Source organism: Pelophylax lessonae (assembly GCF_965119305.1).
Source record: "Pelophylax lessonae genome assembly, chromosome: 1".
Lineage (NCBI taxonomy): Eukaryota > Metazoa > Chordata > Amphibia > Anura > Ranidae > Pelophylax > Pelophylax lessonae.
This window is the reverse complement of record NC_138768.1, coordinates 658,320,279-658,339,755: the sequence shown is the minus strand read 5'-3', so window position 1 is coordinate 658,339,755 and position 19,477 is coordinate 658,320,279. Positions and strand designations below refer to the sequence as shown.

At 48.6% G+C, this 19,477-nt stretch overlaps 2 protein-coding genes across 3 annotated transcripts in view; one reads left to right on the top strand and one right to left on the bottom strand.

Moving 5' to 3' along the window:
* The window catches only part of GAB1 (GRB2 associated binding protein 1), a 167,576-nt gene extending 165,383 nt beyond the window's left edge, over window positions 1-2,193 (bottom strand). For both annotated transcript variants that reach the window (XM_082269549.1, XM_082269550.1), the window contains exon 1: window positions 1,900-2,193. In XM_082269549.1, coding sequence (XP_082125675.1) covers window positions 1,900-2,001 — 102 coding nt within the window. In that variant the 5' untranslated portion in view covers window positions 2,002-2,193. The remainder of the gene's footprint in view (window positions 1-1,899) is intronic.
* Window positions 2,000-16,217, top strand: LOC309549021 (uncharacterized protein; the record flags this gene model as incomplete). Its single annotated transcript, XM_082248963.1, has 2 exons — window positions 2,000-2,074; window positions 15,408-16,217. The coding sequence occupies 2 exons, from the start codon at window positions 2,000-2,002 to the stop codon at window positions 16,215-16,217; spliced, it is 885 nt and encodes a 294-aa protein (XP_082105089.1).
* Between the last annotated feature and the right edge of the window lie 3,260 nt (window positions 16,218-19,477).

Genomic DNA, 19,477 nt, shown 5'->3' with positions numbered 1-19,477 from the left:
TAGTCATGATACACAACCCCAGAAATTTGGTGCTCAGTCATGATGCATAAGAACGGATGTTAGGTGGCCTCTCTATGATACGCAACCCCTGCTGTTAGGTGGCCTCTCTCCATGATACGCAACCCCTGATGGTAAGTGCCTAGTTACGATACGCAACCCCTGACATTAGGTGGCCTCTCTCCATGATACACAACCTCTGCTGTTAGGTGGCCTCTCTCCATGATACATAGCCCCTGATGGTAAGTGCCTAGTTACGATACGCAACCCCTGACTTTAGGTGCCCCCTCATGATACGTAACCCCCTGACATTAAGTCACCCCTCTCTGATCCATAACCCCCGACATTAGGTGTCCCCTCATGATACCCAACCCCTGACATTAGGTGTCCCCTCATGATACCTAACCCCTGACATTAGGTGTCCCCTCATGATACATAACCCCTGACATTAGGGGCCCCCTCATGATACATAACCCCTGACATTAGGTCACCCCTCTCTGATACATAACCCCTGACTTTAGGTGCCCCCTCATGATACGTAACCTCCTGACATTTGGTGCCCCCTCATGATACATAACCTCTGACATTAGGTGCCCCCTCATGATACATAACCCCCTGACATTAGGTCACCCCTCTCTGATAAATAACCCCCGACATTAGGGGCCCCCTCATGATACATAACCCCTGACATTAGGGGCCCTCTCATGATACATAACCCCCGACATTAGGGGCCCCCTCATGATACATAACCCCTGACATTAGGGGCCCCCTCATGATACATAACCCCTGACATTAGGGGCCCCCTCATGATACATAACCCCCTGACATTAGGGGCCCCCTCATGATACGTAACCCCCTGACATTAGGGGCCCCCTCATGATACATAACCCCTGACATTAGGTCGCCCCTCTCCACAATATGTGCCCCTGACATTTGGTGCCCCCTCATAATACCTAACCCCTGACATTAGGTCGCCCCTCTCTCTGATAGGTAACCCCTGAAGTTGGCCCTTCGTGATAGATAACTTCTAGAGATTGCGGCTCTTCTCCATGACCTCTGAATGTATGTGCCCCACAACAAAATACTCCTGAAGTTGTGTGTCCCCTCCATGATACATAACCTGTGAACCCCTCCATGATACATAACCTGTGAACCCCTCCATGATACATAACCTGTGAACCCCTCCATGATACATAACCTGTGAACCCCTCCACGATACATAACCTGTGAACCCCTCCATGATACATAACCTGTGAACCCCTCCATGATACATAACCTGTGAACCCCTCCATGATACATAACCTGTGAACCCCTCCACGATACATAACCTGTGAACCCCTCCATGATACATAACCTGTGAACCCCTCCATGATACATAACCTGTGAACCCCTCCACGATACATAACCTGTGAACCCCTCCACGATACATAACCTGTGAACCCCTCCATGATACATAACCTGTGAACCCCTCCATGATACATAACCTGTGAACCCCTCCATGATACATAACCTGTGAACCCCTCCATGATACATAACCTGTGAACCCCCCCAATAATACATAACCTGTGATCCCCTCCATGATACATAACCTGTGAACCCCCCCAATAATACATAACCTGTGAACCCCTCCATGATACATAACCTGTGAACCCCTCCATGATACATAACCTGTGAACCCCCCCAATAATACATAACCTGTGAACCCCTCCATGATACATAACCTGTGAACCCCTCCATGATACATAACCTGTGAACCCCCCCAATTAATACATAAGCCCGTGTGAAGTTCGGTCTCCCTCCTCCTCCTCCCCCGGTAGTTGTTATGATAGTTGTGTCGTCGTCAGCCGGTGCTCCCAGGCACGCCGAAGCCGCTCCTCCCCCTCCACCATTCTTCATACTTACGAAACGCTTCAACTTTTTTTCGGGCGGTGATTTCCTGAGCCAGCCGGAGCAGACCACCTCTCCGCCGCCCCCCGAGCCCACTCCTCCGCCGGAGCTCATCATGGCTCTCCTGCCCAGCCCGGCACCGTGTCCCCTCCTGATCTCCGAAAACAGGCTGATGGACACAGCCTCCAGGGTGAGCCGCCCTCCTCCTCCCGATCAGTGCGGGGACAAAACTTCGCCAAAACTTTATTCCAGGGGAGCGGGGAATGAGCCCGGCTCCCCGCCCTCACAGCTCGTCTCTATGAGCCTCTTCCGCCTCTCCTCCACAACTTTCCTCGGAGCCCGGGAGACTGGCGCTCTGTGATTGCGGGGCCCTTCTTAGTCTATGGGATGGAGCCGCCCTGTGTCCGGGCTCCTTCTCATCCCGAGGATCACACACACATTTTTCCTCTTCCACTCAATACTTCTCCCTCCTCCCTCTTCTTCTCTTCTCCCTCTTCTTCTCCCCTCCTCCTGATCCTCGTCTCCTCCGCCCATCCATGGAAGCCGTCCTGCCGTTCCTCCCTTTTCTTCTCTCACGCCTCCAATACTGAGTGTGAGCACAGTGACCGGCCTCAGGGGACTTCTCTCCGCCTCACACAGCGAGCACCATGGCCGGCCTCAGGGGACTTCTCCCCCCTCACAGAGCGAGCACAGTGACCGGCCTCAGGGGACTTCTCCCTCCTCACACAGCGAGCACCATGGCCGGCCTCAGGGGACTTCTCCCTCCTCACACAGCGAGCACCATGGCCGGTCTCAGGGGACTTCTCCCTCCTCACACAGCGAGCACAGTGACCGGCCTCAGGGGACTTCTCTCTCCTCACACAGCGAGCACCATGGCCGGCCTCAGGGGACTTCTCCCTCCTCACACAGCGAGCACAGTGACCGGCCTCAGGGGACTTCTCCCTCCTCACACAGCGAGCACCATGGCCGGCCTCAGGGGACTTCTCCCTCCTCACACAGCGAGCACCATGGCCGGCCTCAGGGGACTTCTCCCTCCTCACACAGCGAGCACAGTGACCGGCCTCAGGGGACTTCTCCCTCCTCACACAGCGAGCACCATGGCCGGCCTCAGGGGACTTCTCCCTCCTCACACAGCGAGCACCATGGCCGGCCTCAGGGGACTTCTCCCTCCTCACACAGCGAGCACAGTGACCGGCCTCAGGGGACTTCTCCCTCCTCACACAGCGAGCACCATGGCCGGCCTCAGGGGACTTCTCCCTCCTCACACAGCGAGCACAGTGACCGGCCTCAGGGGACTTCTCCCTCCTCACACAGCGAGCACCATGGCCGGCCTCAGGGGACTTCTCCCTCCTCACACAGCGAGCACCATGGCCGGCCTCAGGGGACTTCTCCCTCCTCACACAGCGAGCACAGTGACCGGCCTCAGGGGACTTCTCCCTCCTCACACAGCGAGCACCATGGCCGGCCTCAGGGGACTTCTCCCTCCTCACACAGCGAGCACAGTGACCGGCCTCAGGGGACTTCTCCCTCCTCACACAGCGAGCACCATGGCCGGCCTCAGGGGACTTCTCCCTCCTCACACAGCGAGCACCATGGCCGGCCTCAGGGGACTTCTCTCCTCCTCACACAGCGAGCACCATGGCCGGCCTCAGGGGACTTCTCCCCGCCTCACACAGCGAGCACAGTGACCGGCCTCAAGGGACTTCTCCCCCCTCACACAGCGAGCACCATGGCCGGCCTCAGGGGACTTCTCCCCCCTCACACAGCGAGCACAGTGACCGGCCTCAGGGGACTTCTCCCCCCTCACACAGCGAGCACCATGGCTGGCCTCAGGGGACTTCTCCCCCCTCACACAGCGAGCACAGTGACCAGCCTCAGGGGACTTCTCCCTCCTCACACAGCGAGCACAATGACCGGCCTCAGGGGACTTCTCCCCTCCTCACACAGCGAGCACCATGGCCGGCCTCAGGGGACTTCTCCCTCCTCACACAGCGAGCACCATGGCCGGCCTCAGGGGACTTCTCCCTCCTCACACAGCGAGCACCATGGCCGGCCTCAGGGGACTTCTCTCCGCCTCACACAGCGAGCACCATGGCCGGCCTCAGGGGACTTCTCCCCTCCTCACACAGTGAGCACCATGGCTGGCCTCAGGGGACTTCTCCCTCCTCACACAGCGAGCACCATGGCCGGCCTCAGGGGACTTCTCTCGGCCTCACACAGCGAGCACCATGGCCGGCCTCAGGGGACTTCTCCCTCCTCACACAGCGAGCACCATGGCCGGCCTCAGGGGACTTCTCCCTCCTCACACAGCGAGCACCATGGCCGGCCTCAGGGGACTTCTCCCCCCTCACAGAGCGAGCACAGTGACCGGCCTCAGGGGACTTCTCCCTCCTCACACAGCGAGCACCATGGCCGGCCTCAGGGGACTTCTCCCTCCTCACACAGCGAGCACAGTGACCGGCCTCAGGGGACTTCTCTCTCCTCACACAGCGAGCACCATGGCCGGCCTCAGGGGACTTCTCCCTCCTCACACAGCGAGCACCATGGCCGGCCTCAGGGGACTTCTCCCTCCTCACACAGCGAGCACCATGGCCGGCCTCAGGGGACTTCTCCCTCCTCACACAGCGAGCACCATGGAAGGCCTCAGGGGACTTCTCCCTCCTCACACAGCGAGCACAGTGACCGGCCTCAGGGGACTTCTCCCTCCTCACACAGCGAGCACCATGGCCGGCCTCAGGGGACTTCTCCCTCCTCACACAGCGAGCACCATGGCCGGCCTCAGGGGACTTCTCCCTCCTCACACAGCGAGCACAGTGACCGGCCTCAGGGGACTTCTCCCTCCTCACACAGTGAGCACCATGGCCGGCCTCAGGGGACTTCTCCCTCCTCACACAGCGAGCACAGTGACCGGCCTCAGGGGACTTCTCCCTCCTCACACAGCGAGCACCATGGCCGGCCTCAGGGGACTTCTCCCTCCTCACACAGCGAGCACCATGGCCGGCCTCAGGGGACTTCTCTCCTCCTCACACAGCGAGCACCATGGCCGGCCTCAGGGGACTTCTCCCCGCCTCACACAGCGAGCACAGTGACCGGCCTCAAGGGACTTCTCCCCCCTCACACAGCGAGCACCATGGCCGGCCTCAGGGGACTTCTCCCCCCTCACACAGCGAGCACAGTGACCGGCCTCAGGGGACTTCTCCCCCCTCACACAGCGAGCACCATGGCCGGCCTCAGGGGACTTCTCCCCCCTCACACAGCGAGCACAGTGACCGGCCTCAGGGGACTTCTCCCTCCTCACACAGCGAGCACAATGACCGGCCTCAGGGGACTTCTCCCCTCCTCACACAGCGAGCACCATGGCCGGCCTCAGGGGACTTCTCCCTCCTCACACAGCGAGCACCATGGCCGGCCTCAGGGGACTTCTCCCTCCTCACACAGCGAGCACCATGGCCGGCCTCAGGGGACTTCTCTCCGCCTCACACAGCGAGCACCATGGCCGGCCTCAGGGGACTTCTCCCCTCCTCACACAGTGAGCACCATGGCTGGCCTCAGGGGACTTCTCCCTCCTCACACAGCGAGCACCATGGCCGGCCTCAGGGGACTTCTCTCGGCCTCACACAGCGAGCACCATGGCCGGCCTCAGGGGACTTCTCCCCTCCTCACACAGTGAGCACCATGGCCGGCCTCAGGGGACTTCTCCCCCCTCACAGAGCGAGCACAGTGACCGGCCTCAGGGGACTTCTCCCTCCTCACACAGCGAGCACCATGGCCGGCCTCAGGGGACTTCTCTCCGCCTCACACAGCGAGCACCATGGCCGGCCTCAGGGGACTTCTCCCCTCCTCACACAGTGAGCAACATGGCCGGCCTCAGGGGACTTCTCCCTCCTCACACAGCGAGCACCATGGCCAGCCTCAGGGGACTTCTCCCTCCTCACACAGCGAGCACCATGGCCGGCCTCAGGGGACTTCTCTCCGCCTCACACAGCGAGCACCATGGCCGGCCTCAGGGGACTTCTCCCCTCCTCACACAGTGAGCACCATGGCCGGCCTCAGGGGACTTCTCCCTCCTCACACAGCGAGCACCATGGCCGGCCTCAGGGGACTTCTCCCTCCTCACAAAGCAAGCACCATGGCCGGCCTCAGGGGGCTTCTCCCCGCCTCACAGAGCGAGCACCATGGCCGGCCTCAGGGGACTTCTCCCTCCTCACAAAGCAAGCACCATGGCTGGCCTCAGGGGACTTCTCCCCCCCCCTCACAGAGCGAGCACCATGGCCGGCCTCAGGGGACTTCTCTCCGCCTCACACAGCGAGCACCATGGCCGGCCTCAGGGGACTTCTCCCCTCCTCACACAGTGAGCACCATGGCCGGCCTCAGGGGACTTCTCCCTCCTCACACAGCGAGCACCATGGCCGGCCTCAGGGGACTTCTCCCTCCTCACAAAGCAAGCACCATGGCCGGCCTCAGGGGGCTTCTCCCCGCCTCACAGAGCGAGCACCATGGCCGGCCTCAGGGGACTTCTCCCTCCTCACAAAGCAAGCACCATGGCTGGCCTCAGGGGACTTCTCCCCCCCCCTCACAGAGCGAGCACCATGGCCGGCCTCAGGGGACTTCTCCTCGCCTCACACAGCGAGCACCATGGCCGGCCTCAGGGGACTTCTTCCCCGCCTCACACAGCGAGCACCATGGCCGGCCTCAGGGGACTTCTTCCCCGCCTCACACAGCGAGCACCATGGCCGGCCTCAGGGGACTTCTTCCCCGCCTCACACAGCGAGCACCATGGCCGGCCTCAGGGGACTTCTTCCCCGCCTCACACAGCGAGCACCATGGCCGGCCTCAGGGGACTTCTCCCCCCTCACACAGCGAGCACAGTGACCGGCCTCAGGGGACTTCTCCCCCCTCACACAGCGAGCACCATGGCCGGCCTCAGGGGACTTCTCCCCCCTCACACAGCGAGCACAGTGACCGGCCTCAGGGGACTTCTCCCTCCTCACACAGCGAGCACAATGACCGGCCTCAGGGGACTTCTCCCCTCCTCACACAGTGAGCACCATGGCCGGCCTCAGGGGACTTCTCCCTCCTCACACAGCGAGCACCATGGCCGGCCTCAGGGGACTTCTCTCCGTCTCACACAGCGAGCACCATGGCCGGCCCCAGGGGACTTCTCCCCTCCTCACACAGTGAGCACCATGGCCGGTCTCAGGGGACTTCTCCCTCCTCACACAGCGAGCACCATGGCCGGCCTCAGGGGACTTCTCTCCGCCTCACACAGCGAGCACCATGGCTGGCCTCAGGGGACTTCTCTCCCCCCCCCCCCCTCACAGAGCGAGCACCATGGCCGGCCTCAGGGGACTTCTCCTCGCCTCACACAGCGAGCACCATGGCCGGCCTCAGGGGACTTCTTCCCCGCCTCACACAGCGAGCACCATGGCCGGCCTCAGGGGACTTCTCCCCCCCCCCTCACAGAGCGAGCACCATGGCCGGCCTCAGGGGACTTCTTCCCCGCCTCACACAGCGAGCACCATGGCCGGCCTCAGGGGACTTCTCCCCGCCGCACAGAGCGGGCACATACACCTTTCCAGGGAACTACTATACCTGCTTACTATCCTCCCCGACCTTTCCATGTCACTGACCGACCAATCTCCCCATTCTCATAGGCCTTTTTCTCTCATTTCCTTATCTCCTTACGGCTTCCCTCTCGCCCCCTTATGGCTTCCCCAAAAAGGTAAAAGAAAGGACCTTGACCTGTGCCACATCCGGGTATAGTATACAAAAAATAGGAGGCAGGCACCCAGTCCTGCTAGTGGTGGATTTTAAAGGCACTCACATGGATACAATTGATCATTTAAAAGTTCAATTTTTTAAACCTATAAATACACAGAAGACATACTTGACATAAATATGGCTAAAACCATCAACACAAATCAATATACTGTGTTGATGATTTATAAAGTGGCATGTGCAAAACCTCCTACATATGGTCTTCACATCAGAGATATTGGCATGGCATAGTGGTTGACGCGTTTCGCTTCATGCTTCCTCAAGACCAGCCACAACAATGCCATATATATCTAATTACAAAACAAATATAGCTGTTAGTTGTACATTGTATATTTTCTATTACATGCATTTCTATTTCATAATACAACATATTGAATTAGCAGATCATTAGTCACATACCAGACCAGATCCCCTCTGACCCCTTTCGGCTTCTCCCTCACCCCTCTGACCCCTTTCGGCTTCTCCCTCACCCCTCTGACCCCTTTCGGCTTCTCCCTCACCCCTCTGACCCCTTTCGGCTTCTCCCGCACCCCCCCTGACCCCTTAAGGCTTCCCCCTTAGCCCCCTGTTAGGCCAGGGCCAGCACACTAAGCCTGGCTCTACCCCCTCTCCCCCTCCTTTACCCTATTGGTAGCCTTGCTTGTTTGGCTCAGAACACAATGGGCCTTTTTATTTCACGGTCAGTGGCAGTGGTCCGCTCCTAATTTTTTTTATTTTTTTTTTTTAAATTACCATAGGAATAACTGGCCCAAAATAGTTTTTAAAAAAAGCTGTATATTTTTTGCCGTTACCATGGCCCATCAAACAACTCAAAATAAATTCTACTCTTGATGTTCATGGTGATATCACAAACGTGAGAGTTATCTGTTGTTTGTGTACCCCTTGTAAGGCCCAGAAACAATGCATGCTTTGTTTTGTTTTTTTGTTTTAAAGTGCTTCTAAGTCCACATCATAAAAAAACCTATCAATAAAAGGTGTATTACACACTATTTATGCATGCGATGTCTGTGCGGTGCAAATTCAGCCATACAGTTTGTATGGTTGAATTTGCACCGCAATCGCACTTAACACACACAGGACCCTTTTTTTGGTCCAGCAGAATCGGATCGCATGGTGGTTCACACTAATGCGATCCTATTCTGTGCGAACTCTCAGATCGCACTGCGATATGCGATCTGATCAGGGGGTGTCGTTAACTTTTAATTGACACCCCCAGCGTATCGCATATGGTAGTGTGAACTGCCAGGGGTGCGAATGCGATGCGGGAACAGGCTGTATATTCGCAGAGTTCCCGCATCGCATAAATGTGAATCGGCACTAAGTCACTATGAGATTTGTTTTCTGTATTCTGCGAAATAGCTAGTTAGTCCTGCTGCTATGTATCTCCTACTTCTGTTCATGTCCCCAATTCAGCTAGGGATTTTGCAGCTGTGGTGGCAGCTTTGCACATGCTCAGTTTTCAGTGAGTTTCTAAGCTGAACACTTCCTTCCTATCACATCTGGGCAGCCTATGTGACACCACAATATTTCCAAAGGGTTTGATTTCAAATATATCTTTGTATGGCAATTTAGAACACTTTATTAATAATATTTACTTTTACTGTGTAATGCAAAGGCTGTTTTTTTTTTTTTTTATTTTATTTATTTATTTTTTTTGAACATGTGACCAGCAGCATAGAAATAGAAGCTCCTCCTGCTTGTTTCTCTGCAGACAGGATAGAAAAGATCTGTCACGTGACAGCTGTATATAGATTAGGAAAAAGGTACTTGGATGTGTTTTTTTTTTTTTTAATTAAAATAATTATAATGCCATTATCCACATACATAAATGGAAGGAAGAATGTAAGTTAAAAGGCATATGTCTAGTATCAATTTAATTCCACCTATTCTACACTGACCGTAAATATAAAAAAAATGTCCACCTAAGGGTGGCCATACATTATGCAATAAAACTGAACCATTGGCATCTAATCCACCAAACGATTAATCTGAATTTCAATCAAGTACGGGCAATGAGTTGGGTAAATCAAACTGGTCGCTACATTTTTCAGTTGTGGCAGGAAAATGTGACCAAACAGCGTTAATCAGTGACATTTATGTAATTTTTTTTTCTTACATGTAGATGGGAGAAATGTATTTGGGGCATGTTTCTTTACATGTAGCTAAAAAATGATTTACAAGGACATGAAAAACACCATTGATTGGCTATATAAATATTACATTTTTTCTGCCACAGCCAATCAACTTGGATCAATTGAAATCAACACTATCTGTCACTCCTTGCTTGGCCATGCCATTTTTGTCTTACTCAATGTCCAGTTTGACTATTTTGTTTAGTGGGACATCGATTGTTCAATTTTTCTTTTCACATCATGTATGGCCACCATAAGGCTTCATTTACACAGCCATTTAAAAAAAAAAAAGTTTTTTTTTTTTTTTTTTACAGATCTGAATGCAGTTGCATTGTTTTCAATGTAGGCATTCACACAGGTGTGTAGACATGCACTGTATTCAGATCCGTAACACGAAATCCAAAACCTGCACGTATGTCAGATCCAGGCATTGGGGGGGGGGGGGGGATAAAAAAAATGACAATTATACACATGTAACTGATCACTATGCAGGAATTTTTGTGTTTGCAAAAAACGTAATAAGACCAGTAAAATGTTTGTTTTGTGTATCTAGGAAAAAATCCAGGCCTTTCTTAAAAAAAATCTACTGAGCTGGCCAGAACCCCCTCTTGAGGGAGTCTATTTCTCATTTCCACAGCTCTTAATGTGAAGAAGCCTTTCCATCTTTGGAGACTAATGCCTCGTACACACGCATCGATTATTGGCTGCGAATTTTAGGCCAACGTCCAATCGGCCGATTTTCGGCTTGTTAGTATGATGCTTTCGACAACCGACTCCGACTTTTCGGCCAAATAAAATGTGGTGTGCAGGCTATAACATTTTTGTTGGCCGTCAACACAATGGCCGATTTTCCGTCAGTCAGTACAGATTTCGGCAGACAAAAATCTGATGAGCAAGAATGGGCATGCTCAGAGAAGAAAAAACACACGGAAAGTAAACCAGCACATGACATCACTTCTGAAGTAGATTTTTGTTGGCCGAGAAAATTTGTGTGCAGTCTAGGCACATTCCAACCAACAAAACACCACTCTGGACAAAAGTCGGACGATCGGTCGGCCAATAATCGTTGCGTGTGTACGAGGCATTAATCTCTTTTCCTCCAGACAAAAAGAGTGCCCCCTTGTCCTCTCTGATGACTTTAAAGTGAATAACTCAACACCAAGCCAAGAATTTCCCATAAGTGCAAAGAGTGTTAGGGTGGAACTTTACACAACTTGATAAAAAATGTTTTTTAGCCAGGAACATACACCATCCACATTAATATTTATGCTACGCACAATAATGTGTGCTGTAAATTGCTTCCAACAATGTTCCTTTTTCTTCTTGTTGGAGGCTGCCATTTTGCTAAAGCCCAGAGCCCCTGAACAGCAGCAAATCATAAAGCGGAACTAAACACACTGATTTAACAGTTTCAAAAACAGTTACATTCCTGGAATGCTGGGATTGCTAATGGTCACATTTGCTTGTTTCCTCAACCAAACTGTCAAACCATCAAATGGCTAGTGTCATAACTGATCACATGTGAAGCCACATGGCAGTTACAGACCAAACAGAAGCAGCTTCCTTAGCTGTAAAGGATAGGAGGGTTTAATTCTGCTTTAATGCCGAGCTCCACCCAAAAGGGGAAGCTCCGCTTGCTTGCCTCCTCCACCCCTCTGCTGCCACATTTGGCACCTTTCGGGAGGAGCGAGTACCTGGTTTGACAGGTACCTGCTCCCACTTCCAGGTGACTTTGCCGCAGCAGACTCAGCAGGAAGTATGCCCCCCCCCCCTCTCTTTCCCCCGCCACTGGGCCATTCAGAAAGAACAGCAGGGAACCGGCTGGGAAGCCGCTAGGCTTCACTATCGGTTTCCCTTAGCGGACATGGCTGGAACATCCGAGAGCCAATTAAAAAATATGCTTAGGTGAGGACATTGCTTGATTCCTAGACAAGTAAGTGCCCTAATATTAAAAGCAGCTACAGTATTTGTAGTTGCTGAATTTTAATTTGTTCTGAAGGAACCTGGAGCTCTTCTTTAAGGCTGTCAGCAGATCGGCCTCTACAAATTCATCAGCAGATCGGCCTCTACAAATTCATCAGTGCATGAAAATAGAGCGCAACTGAGCATGTGCAGAGCGGGTTGAGACAGTGTATTACTGGATTATAAACAGTATATGCACTTAATGTTGTGCATAGCTTTACCTGCAAAAGGGGCCAGCTTGAAGTGATCTAGCAAGACTTTATTTTCTTAATTAAGTTCCACTATAGCTCTATGTACAAGCTCAGAGAGGTTCGGGCCCTGTTTATTTAATTGCTGTCCGTATTAAAAAGTGCTATCACTTTACTCCAATAAATATAACTGTAATGAAAATACAGCACAATCCAAATTCATCTGTGTATAACATTATTTCTACATAAAAATATCCTTTAGTATCATGAGCAAGGATCGATACAAAGTGACTAAATACAAAAAACTCCCAAGTGAAATAAACATACAATGTCTCTATTACAACATGTTCAAAGGAAAAAAGTCTTCAGTGATATTCAGTCAATCCAAAAAATAAATAAACAAATGAATCCTGAGACCTCTGTGAGGAATAATACATTTAGTCCCGGTTCACATTTGTGCGATGCGGGAAGGCTGCGAATTTGCAGTCTGTACCTGCATCGCAAACCCACATCTGGCAGTTCACACTGCCATATGTGATATGCAGGGGGTGTCAATGAAATGTTAACAACACCCCCAGTTTGATCGCATATCGCAGTGCGATCTGACAGTTCGCACAGGATCGGATCGCACAAGTGTGAACCACTGTGCGATCCGATCCTGATGCGGCTGGAAAAAAGGGTCATGTGCGTGTTTGGTGTGGATACAGTGCGAATTCAGCCATACAAAGTGTATGGCTGAATTCGCATCCGCACATCCGATCGCATGTAATGAAGGAGCAGTGTAGCTGGCCAGCTAGAACCTGTCCTAGGTTGCTAATATGACCTACATGCATATACAGCTAGACCTGTTAATAACCTCAATACAGTGCATATGTTTATATGTGAGAGACAAAAGCAGAGTTATTTACTGTGATTTCATGTTTGGATGTGACATAACAATTGTATATTGTGTTCACAGAAGCAAAGGAAAAATATGCCTGTAAGATTCATTTGTATGCATGTAAGGTAAGCTCAGACACAGCAGAGTTGAAACCAGAAAGCACAGAGTTAAACTTTATTACCCATAAGGAGTTTGTGGCCAATCACAGCCAATCTCACACTCAGCAACAGTCTTGGCCAATCACAGCCAGCCTTACACTCATTTTTTTTCTCTGAAGCCTCATGCTTCAGCCAGCCTTCTCATTTTCCACTACAGAAGAGAACTGAATAGACACACAGATCCACAGAGCAGTTTTATGGAAGCAAGTGGCCAAAAATAGGTAATTAACAGTTCTACATGTTCCTATTGTTAGTAATGTGATTAGAGCTGTATACTGAACTAGTTGTGTTCACTTGTAGTTCCACCAAACTATCAAACTTCAGAAGTTATATCAAACTCGATCACAAACTCAAACAAACTATCAAACTTCAGAAGTTATATCAAACTCGAACACGAAATCAAACTCTAACAACTCAAAACCAAACCCAAGCAAACAAACTCAAACAGCAATACAGAGAGAAATATATCCACCATTTGTTATACTGTATTCAGCACATGTTGTACATGGACTGTCTGCTGCAAAAGTGTCACTTTTATCTATGAAGAAAAGTTGAAGTTAATAAAGAAGATATCTTAAGCATTTGGTGTGCTCTTTAAACCTACTGCTTTCCATAGAACGGTATTAGAGGAATTTATAGAGTAACAGACAGTCTGGTTAGACTGAAGTCAGAGAGATCCAATTCTTCTAATGCCACAGCACATAAGGCACTTTGTAGTGCTGCGCCTGCCACAGTGGAACTATTTAGCCCTTCGAGGGCAAAGTAATAGTGCTCCTCAACTTGCAGAGTAAAGAGCGCATTTGAGCAGCGGAGGCCATAACGTGTGGTTTTAGTCAAACTGCAGCCGACTCTTAAAGTGGCAGAACGGCAAAGGCAAGATAGACACAGAAAGAGCGCCAACCCTCCTGCGATTCCTAGAGAGAGAAAGAGACGCATGGTGGGAGGCCAAAGTCCAGAGCTAGAGTGCCTGCACCGCTACCCACGGAGAGACCACGTACTGCAGCCAGCTAGTTTCCCGCCACTAGGCCCAAAGCCTGCAGCACAAAGCATCGCAAGTCAGCGCAGAGCATCGCAAGTCAGAGCAGAGCATCGCAAGTCAGAGCAGAGCATCACAAGTCAGCGCAGAGCATCGCAAGTCAGCGCAAAGCATCGCAAGTCTGCATAGAGCATCAAATCAAGAAAAGACAAGTCTCCTTTAAGATATTTGTTCCAGCAACCTACAGATCGCAGTATCCTGCTCTTCAGAATAAGGTCAGAACTTTCCTTTATTACTTATAATTGCAATAGGCTTGGCAAGAAAGAGACATTTTCGTGTTCAGGAATAAAAGGACTGTAAGTAAAAAACAAGGGGCAGTTGTAGTACACAGACTCTAAAGTATTTAAAGTGAATGTCATTTTTTACTGCCTGCACCTATTGCTTTTGCATTTAAAGTAAAAGTCATTTTTATTGCCTGCACCTATTGCTATTGCATTTAAAGTGAAAGTCTTCTTAATATTCTTATTGAGTGTTATAGCATTTAGAGTAAAAATGTCTAATGGCCGGAATACACGATTAGAATTTCGCCCGATCATTCGACCACCGACTTTTGAAAAAGTATTTGTCGGTCGAAAACGTTGCCAACATACACGGCCCGAATATCGCCCGACCGGTGCCCGCCGACTATCGAAACAGCGTTCGTCGGTCGAAAACGTTGCCAACATCAACAATCCAAAAAAAAAACGTTACAGACCAATCGATTAGATACGTAATCCGCACGTTGCACGTTAAAGCGGAAGTGATGTAATGTGCGTGTGACCTTTTTAGAGACACGCACTTCCTCCTAGCACCAAGAGCCACGCACTTCCTCCTAGCACCAACGACTGCCGAGCACGAACGAGCGTGGGACCAACGTTAAAACACATACTTTAATATAGCCGTGTGTATATATACATATATATCTCTATATCACACACGTGCGTTCGTCGGGTAGTGTCTGATGCTTGTTTCCAAAATTTATTATCTGTGATTGGTCCCCATATCAGGAAACAAGACACAGTTATGAGGGACTCCATCACTGCTGAGCAGAGACTTATTGCCACTCTGAGGTTTCTAGCCACTGGAAGAAGCCTACAGGACCTCAAATACAGTACCGGTATATCCTCCCAATCACTAGGAAGGATTATTCCTGAAACCTGCAGTGCAATCATCAGGGTCCTGCAAAAGGATTACATAAAGGTAATACACATTTATGATATTAAGCTACTTTCAAACCCTCTGCATATCTTCTGTATTAATTTCTCATCTATTCTCCATGCTATACCTGTTTGCTACTTATTATCTAGTTCATTTCATATGTAGAATAATAAATATGAATGTCTAGTTGATTATAAAATCCATTAATTGTCTAGCAATATAATACATCTATTTATGTTCATTAATACCTAGATTCCAGGAACATCAGAGGAGTGGATGAAAATTGCAACCGAATTCTCCGAAAAGTGGAATTTCCCAAATTGTGGCGGAGCAATTGACGGAAAACATATCAGGATTGCACCCCCTGCACAGTCCGGATCGTTCTACTATAATTATAAAGGGTTTTTCAGCATTATCCTTCTTGCTGTTGTGAATGCCAATTACGAATTTATATTTGTAGATGTTGGTAAGAATGGTAGGAACTCCGATGGAGGGGTTATAGAAGAAACTGAGTTCTACCGCCGTCTAAAAAATGGAACCCTAAATTTGCCGTCAACGCAGGAAACGCTTGAAAATTTAAACTTTGTATTTCTTGCTGATGACGCTTTCGCCCTGGGAGATCATCTTTTGAAGCCGTTCCCTTTCCGGAGTCTCACTAAAGAGCAAAGAATTTTCAACTATCGACTCTCAAGGGCACGTCGTGTAGTTGAGAATGCTTTTGGAATAATGGCGAATCGATTCTGCATATTCCTGACAACAATCAATTTGTCAGTAGAAAAAATTGATCAAGTTGTGCTTTGCTGTTGCATCCTCCACAATTTCCTTAGGCGTAATGCAGCAAAATATTTATCACCTGGAGCACATACAGAAGCAGATCACGAAAGATGTGAATCAATGCCAAGTTTATCTGTGCAAACCGATTTACGTGATACTGCAGACACCCTTACATCAATTGGACATTCACACCCCAGGTTAGCAACACATGCAGCAAGGCAAAACCGAGTGGATTATATGAACTACTTTGTTGGAAGTGGCACTGTGGAGTGGCAGGATGACATATAGTTCTTTTGAACGGTTTAAACAATTTCTGCATCATGAAAAAATCTTGATAAAATGCTACACTGTTTTGTTTATGTCAGTTATTCCATTAGAAATTAAACATTACCTATTGGTGTTCATTATTTTGCTTCTGGTTATTTAATTAATGTTAATGACATGTTCTGTACATACCACAATAGGTTCATATCATCTTATTGAATGTAGCAAGACTCAAAATGGGTTAAACTGGAAAATATTCAGCACAAACCCCACATATCAACTGTAAAGTTTTTTTTATTAACATAAAAAAATAAACTGTACAAACAATCCTTTATATAAAGTATATTTGAAATAAACCAACCTTCATCAAGTATATGTGAAAAAAACATGATGTCAACAGACCAGCAGGTAATGAACACATTAGACAGACAACTTACAGGTTAGTGTAATTGTAATCTGAACCCCATGCAGATCTTTCTGATGTCGGATAAGACCATGGAGCATTTTGGTTTTGATGGATTGGTGGAGTACCCTGATGGTTCTGATATGGTGCCGGTGGTGTAGTATGATGATGAGGAGTATGAGGAGTAGGCATCATATGCGCTCTTTGATTATCACCAAGAAATGTATGTTCGTTTAGTTCCCCCTTTATGCCTTTGTTGCATAACTGCACCAACAATGGCTCAAAAAACTGCCGTTGCTCCTCTGACATCTTCCTTATTTTATTAGCTGTCAAAATTCCGTAGGCATCGCAATCATCAGTTTTACTTTGCAGAGCGGCTGTGGCCTGATTCAAGAATCTATTAGTTGCATCATCTAAGCTCCTCCTCTGTGTTCTTGCTGGTGTACGTAATGACAGGTGGATCACATGTCCCTATCACTACATATGTAGCATTGCCTCCAGTTCCCATTGAGCGTGCTAACCTTTTTTTGTGTGACTTGGAAGTGTACTTATTAGTGCATTCCAAGTCACACAAAAAAAGGTTAGCACGCTCAATGGGAACTGGAGGCAATGCTACATATGTAGTGATAGGGACATGTGATCCACCTGTCATTACGTACACCAGCAAGAACACAGAGGAGGAGCTTAGAGGCAATAGGACAGTTGGTCCCATGCACCTACGGAAATACAAAAATAAGCACATCTCTTTTGTACTTATTAGTGCATTCCAAGTCACACAAAAAAAGGTTAGCACGTTCAATGGGAACTGGAGGCAATGCTACATATGTAGTGATAGGACATGTGATCCACCTGTCATTACGTACACCAGCAAGAACACAGAGGAGGAGCTTAGAGGCAATAGGACAGTTGGTCCCATGCACCTACGGAAATACAAAAATAAGCACATCTCTTTTGTACTTATTAGTGCATTCCAAGTCACACAAAAAAAGGTTAGCACGCTCAATGGGAACTGGAGGCAATGCTACATATGTAGTGATAGGACATGTGATCCACCTGTCATTACGTACACCAGCAAGAACACAGAGGAGGAGCTTAGAGGCAATAGGACAGTTGGTCCCATGCACCTACGGAAATACAAAAATAAGCACATCTCTTTTGTACTTATTAGTGCATTCCAAGTCACACAAAAAAAGGTTAGCACGCTCAATGGGAACTGGAGGCAATGCTACATATGTAGTGATAGGGACATGTGATCCACCTGTCATTACGTACACCAGCAAGAACACAGAGGAGGAGCTTAGAGGCAATAGGACAGTTGGTCCCATGCACCTACAGAAATACAAAAATAAGCACATCTCTTGTGTACTTATTAGTGCAAAGAGATGTGCTTATTTTTGTATTTCTGTAGGTGCATGGGACCAACTGTCCTATTGCCTCTAAGCTCCTCCTCTGTGTTCTTGCTGGTGTACGTAATGACAGGTGGATCACATGTCCCTATCACTACATATGTAGCATTGCCTCCAGTTCCCATTGAGCGTGCTAACCTTTTTTTGTGTGACTTGGAATGCACTAATAAGTACACAAGAGATGTGCTTATTTTTGTATTTCCGTAGGTGCATGGCCTAGGCTCCTCCTCTGTGTTCTTGCATTTTTGGAGGGGAGTGGGTCAACTGTCTGTTTGGAACATTGAATCCTCCTCTGTGTTGGATCAGCGCATACGAAAACTAATGTGTACATGACTACTTCATACAGTGGTTGCCTATTATAGTCTACGGTCTTCCAGTGTCCTTGATGCATACTGTTGAACAATCATAATCATCTGAAACAAGTCTTTGATTTGGATTTTGCTCCCCCTTACCTCTCAGTGGCTGTTATATTTTAAAATTATGTTGCATTATGGCATACAGATGTCACAACAGTGACCTGCAAGGACAACCTACAAATACTCAATACCTGCACTAAGTCCATTTCCCATTGATCATGCTTGCACTTGCATATATGGGCAATTTGCACTATTTGGCAACCTGTTATTTGTTGTGTATGTTTTGTCTCCATTGGCACTATATGAACATCTGTCAAATATCTTTTTGTATTATTTATACAAAACCCACATCTTTATGTTTTTTATGATATATAAATATATATTTTTATTTGATTACAAAATCAATAAAAAAATTTGTTTACGCATTTACGGTGTCTTCTTTAGATTTTCTTTGGGAATTTATCATGCATTTAATATATATCGGACAATGTTGATTAATGCTTTATTTTAAAAAGTCCATTTAACAATTTAAATATGGAATACATTATCAATAGATTTGCCAAAATCATACATGGCATATGTCTATTTGACATTTCATTCTATATCTTGGCTGAGAGGACTTCTTTAGCTTTTTTCATTCGTGTTTACGAAACTTCTTGACATGGTACAATGCTTCCGGGTCAACAAACATTTCCGGGGAAATATTTTCGGACATGCATGATGAGGTTAAATTGAACGACCTCAACATCAACGTATAGAATATCGTTCTTTCGCAAACGAGACGACAGAATTTTTCGGGTTTTTCAAACGGTATTTTTCGTACACAATATCGATATCGCTCATTGATGGCTGGACATTAACAAGTAGAATATCGGCCGATCGCTCGCTGAATGGAAATTTTCGTCCGATATTCTTATCGTCTATTCCGGCCATTAGTCTAGTATTGCTATGCCACTGTTAGAGGATACAAGGATAGATAAGTTAGAAAGTGAAGAGCAAGGGAACCTGTCTGAGGTAAAAGAGTCAGATGCAGCATTAGTCTTGCCCCAAACTGATATATCCCAACCAGACGAACTAAGACGTTCAGAACGTATCAGAAAACCGACCGCAAAGATGCTG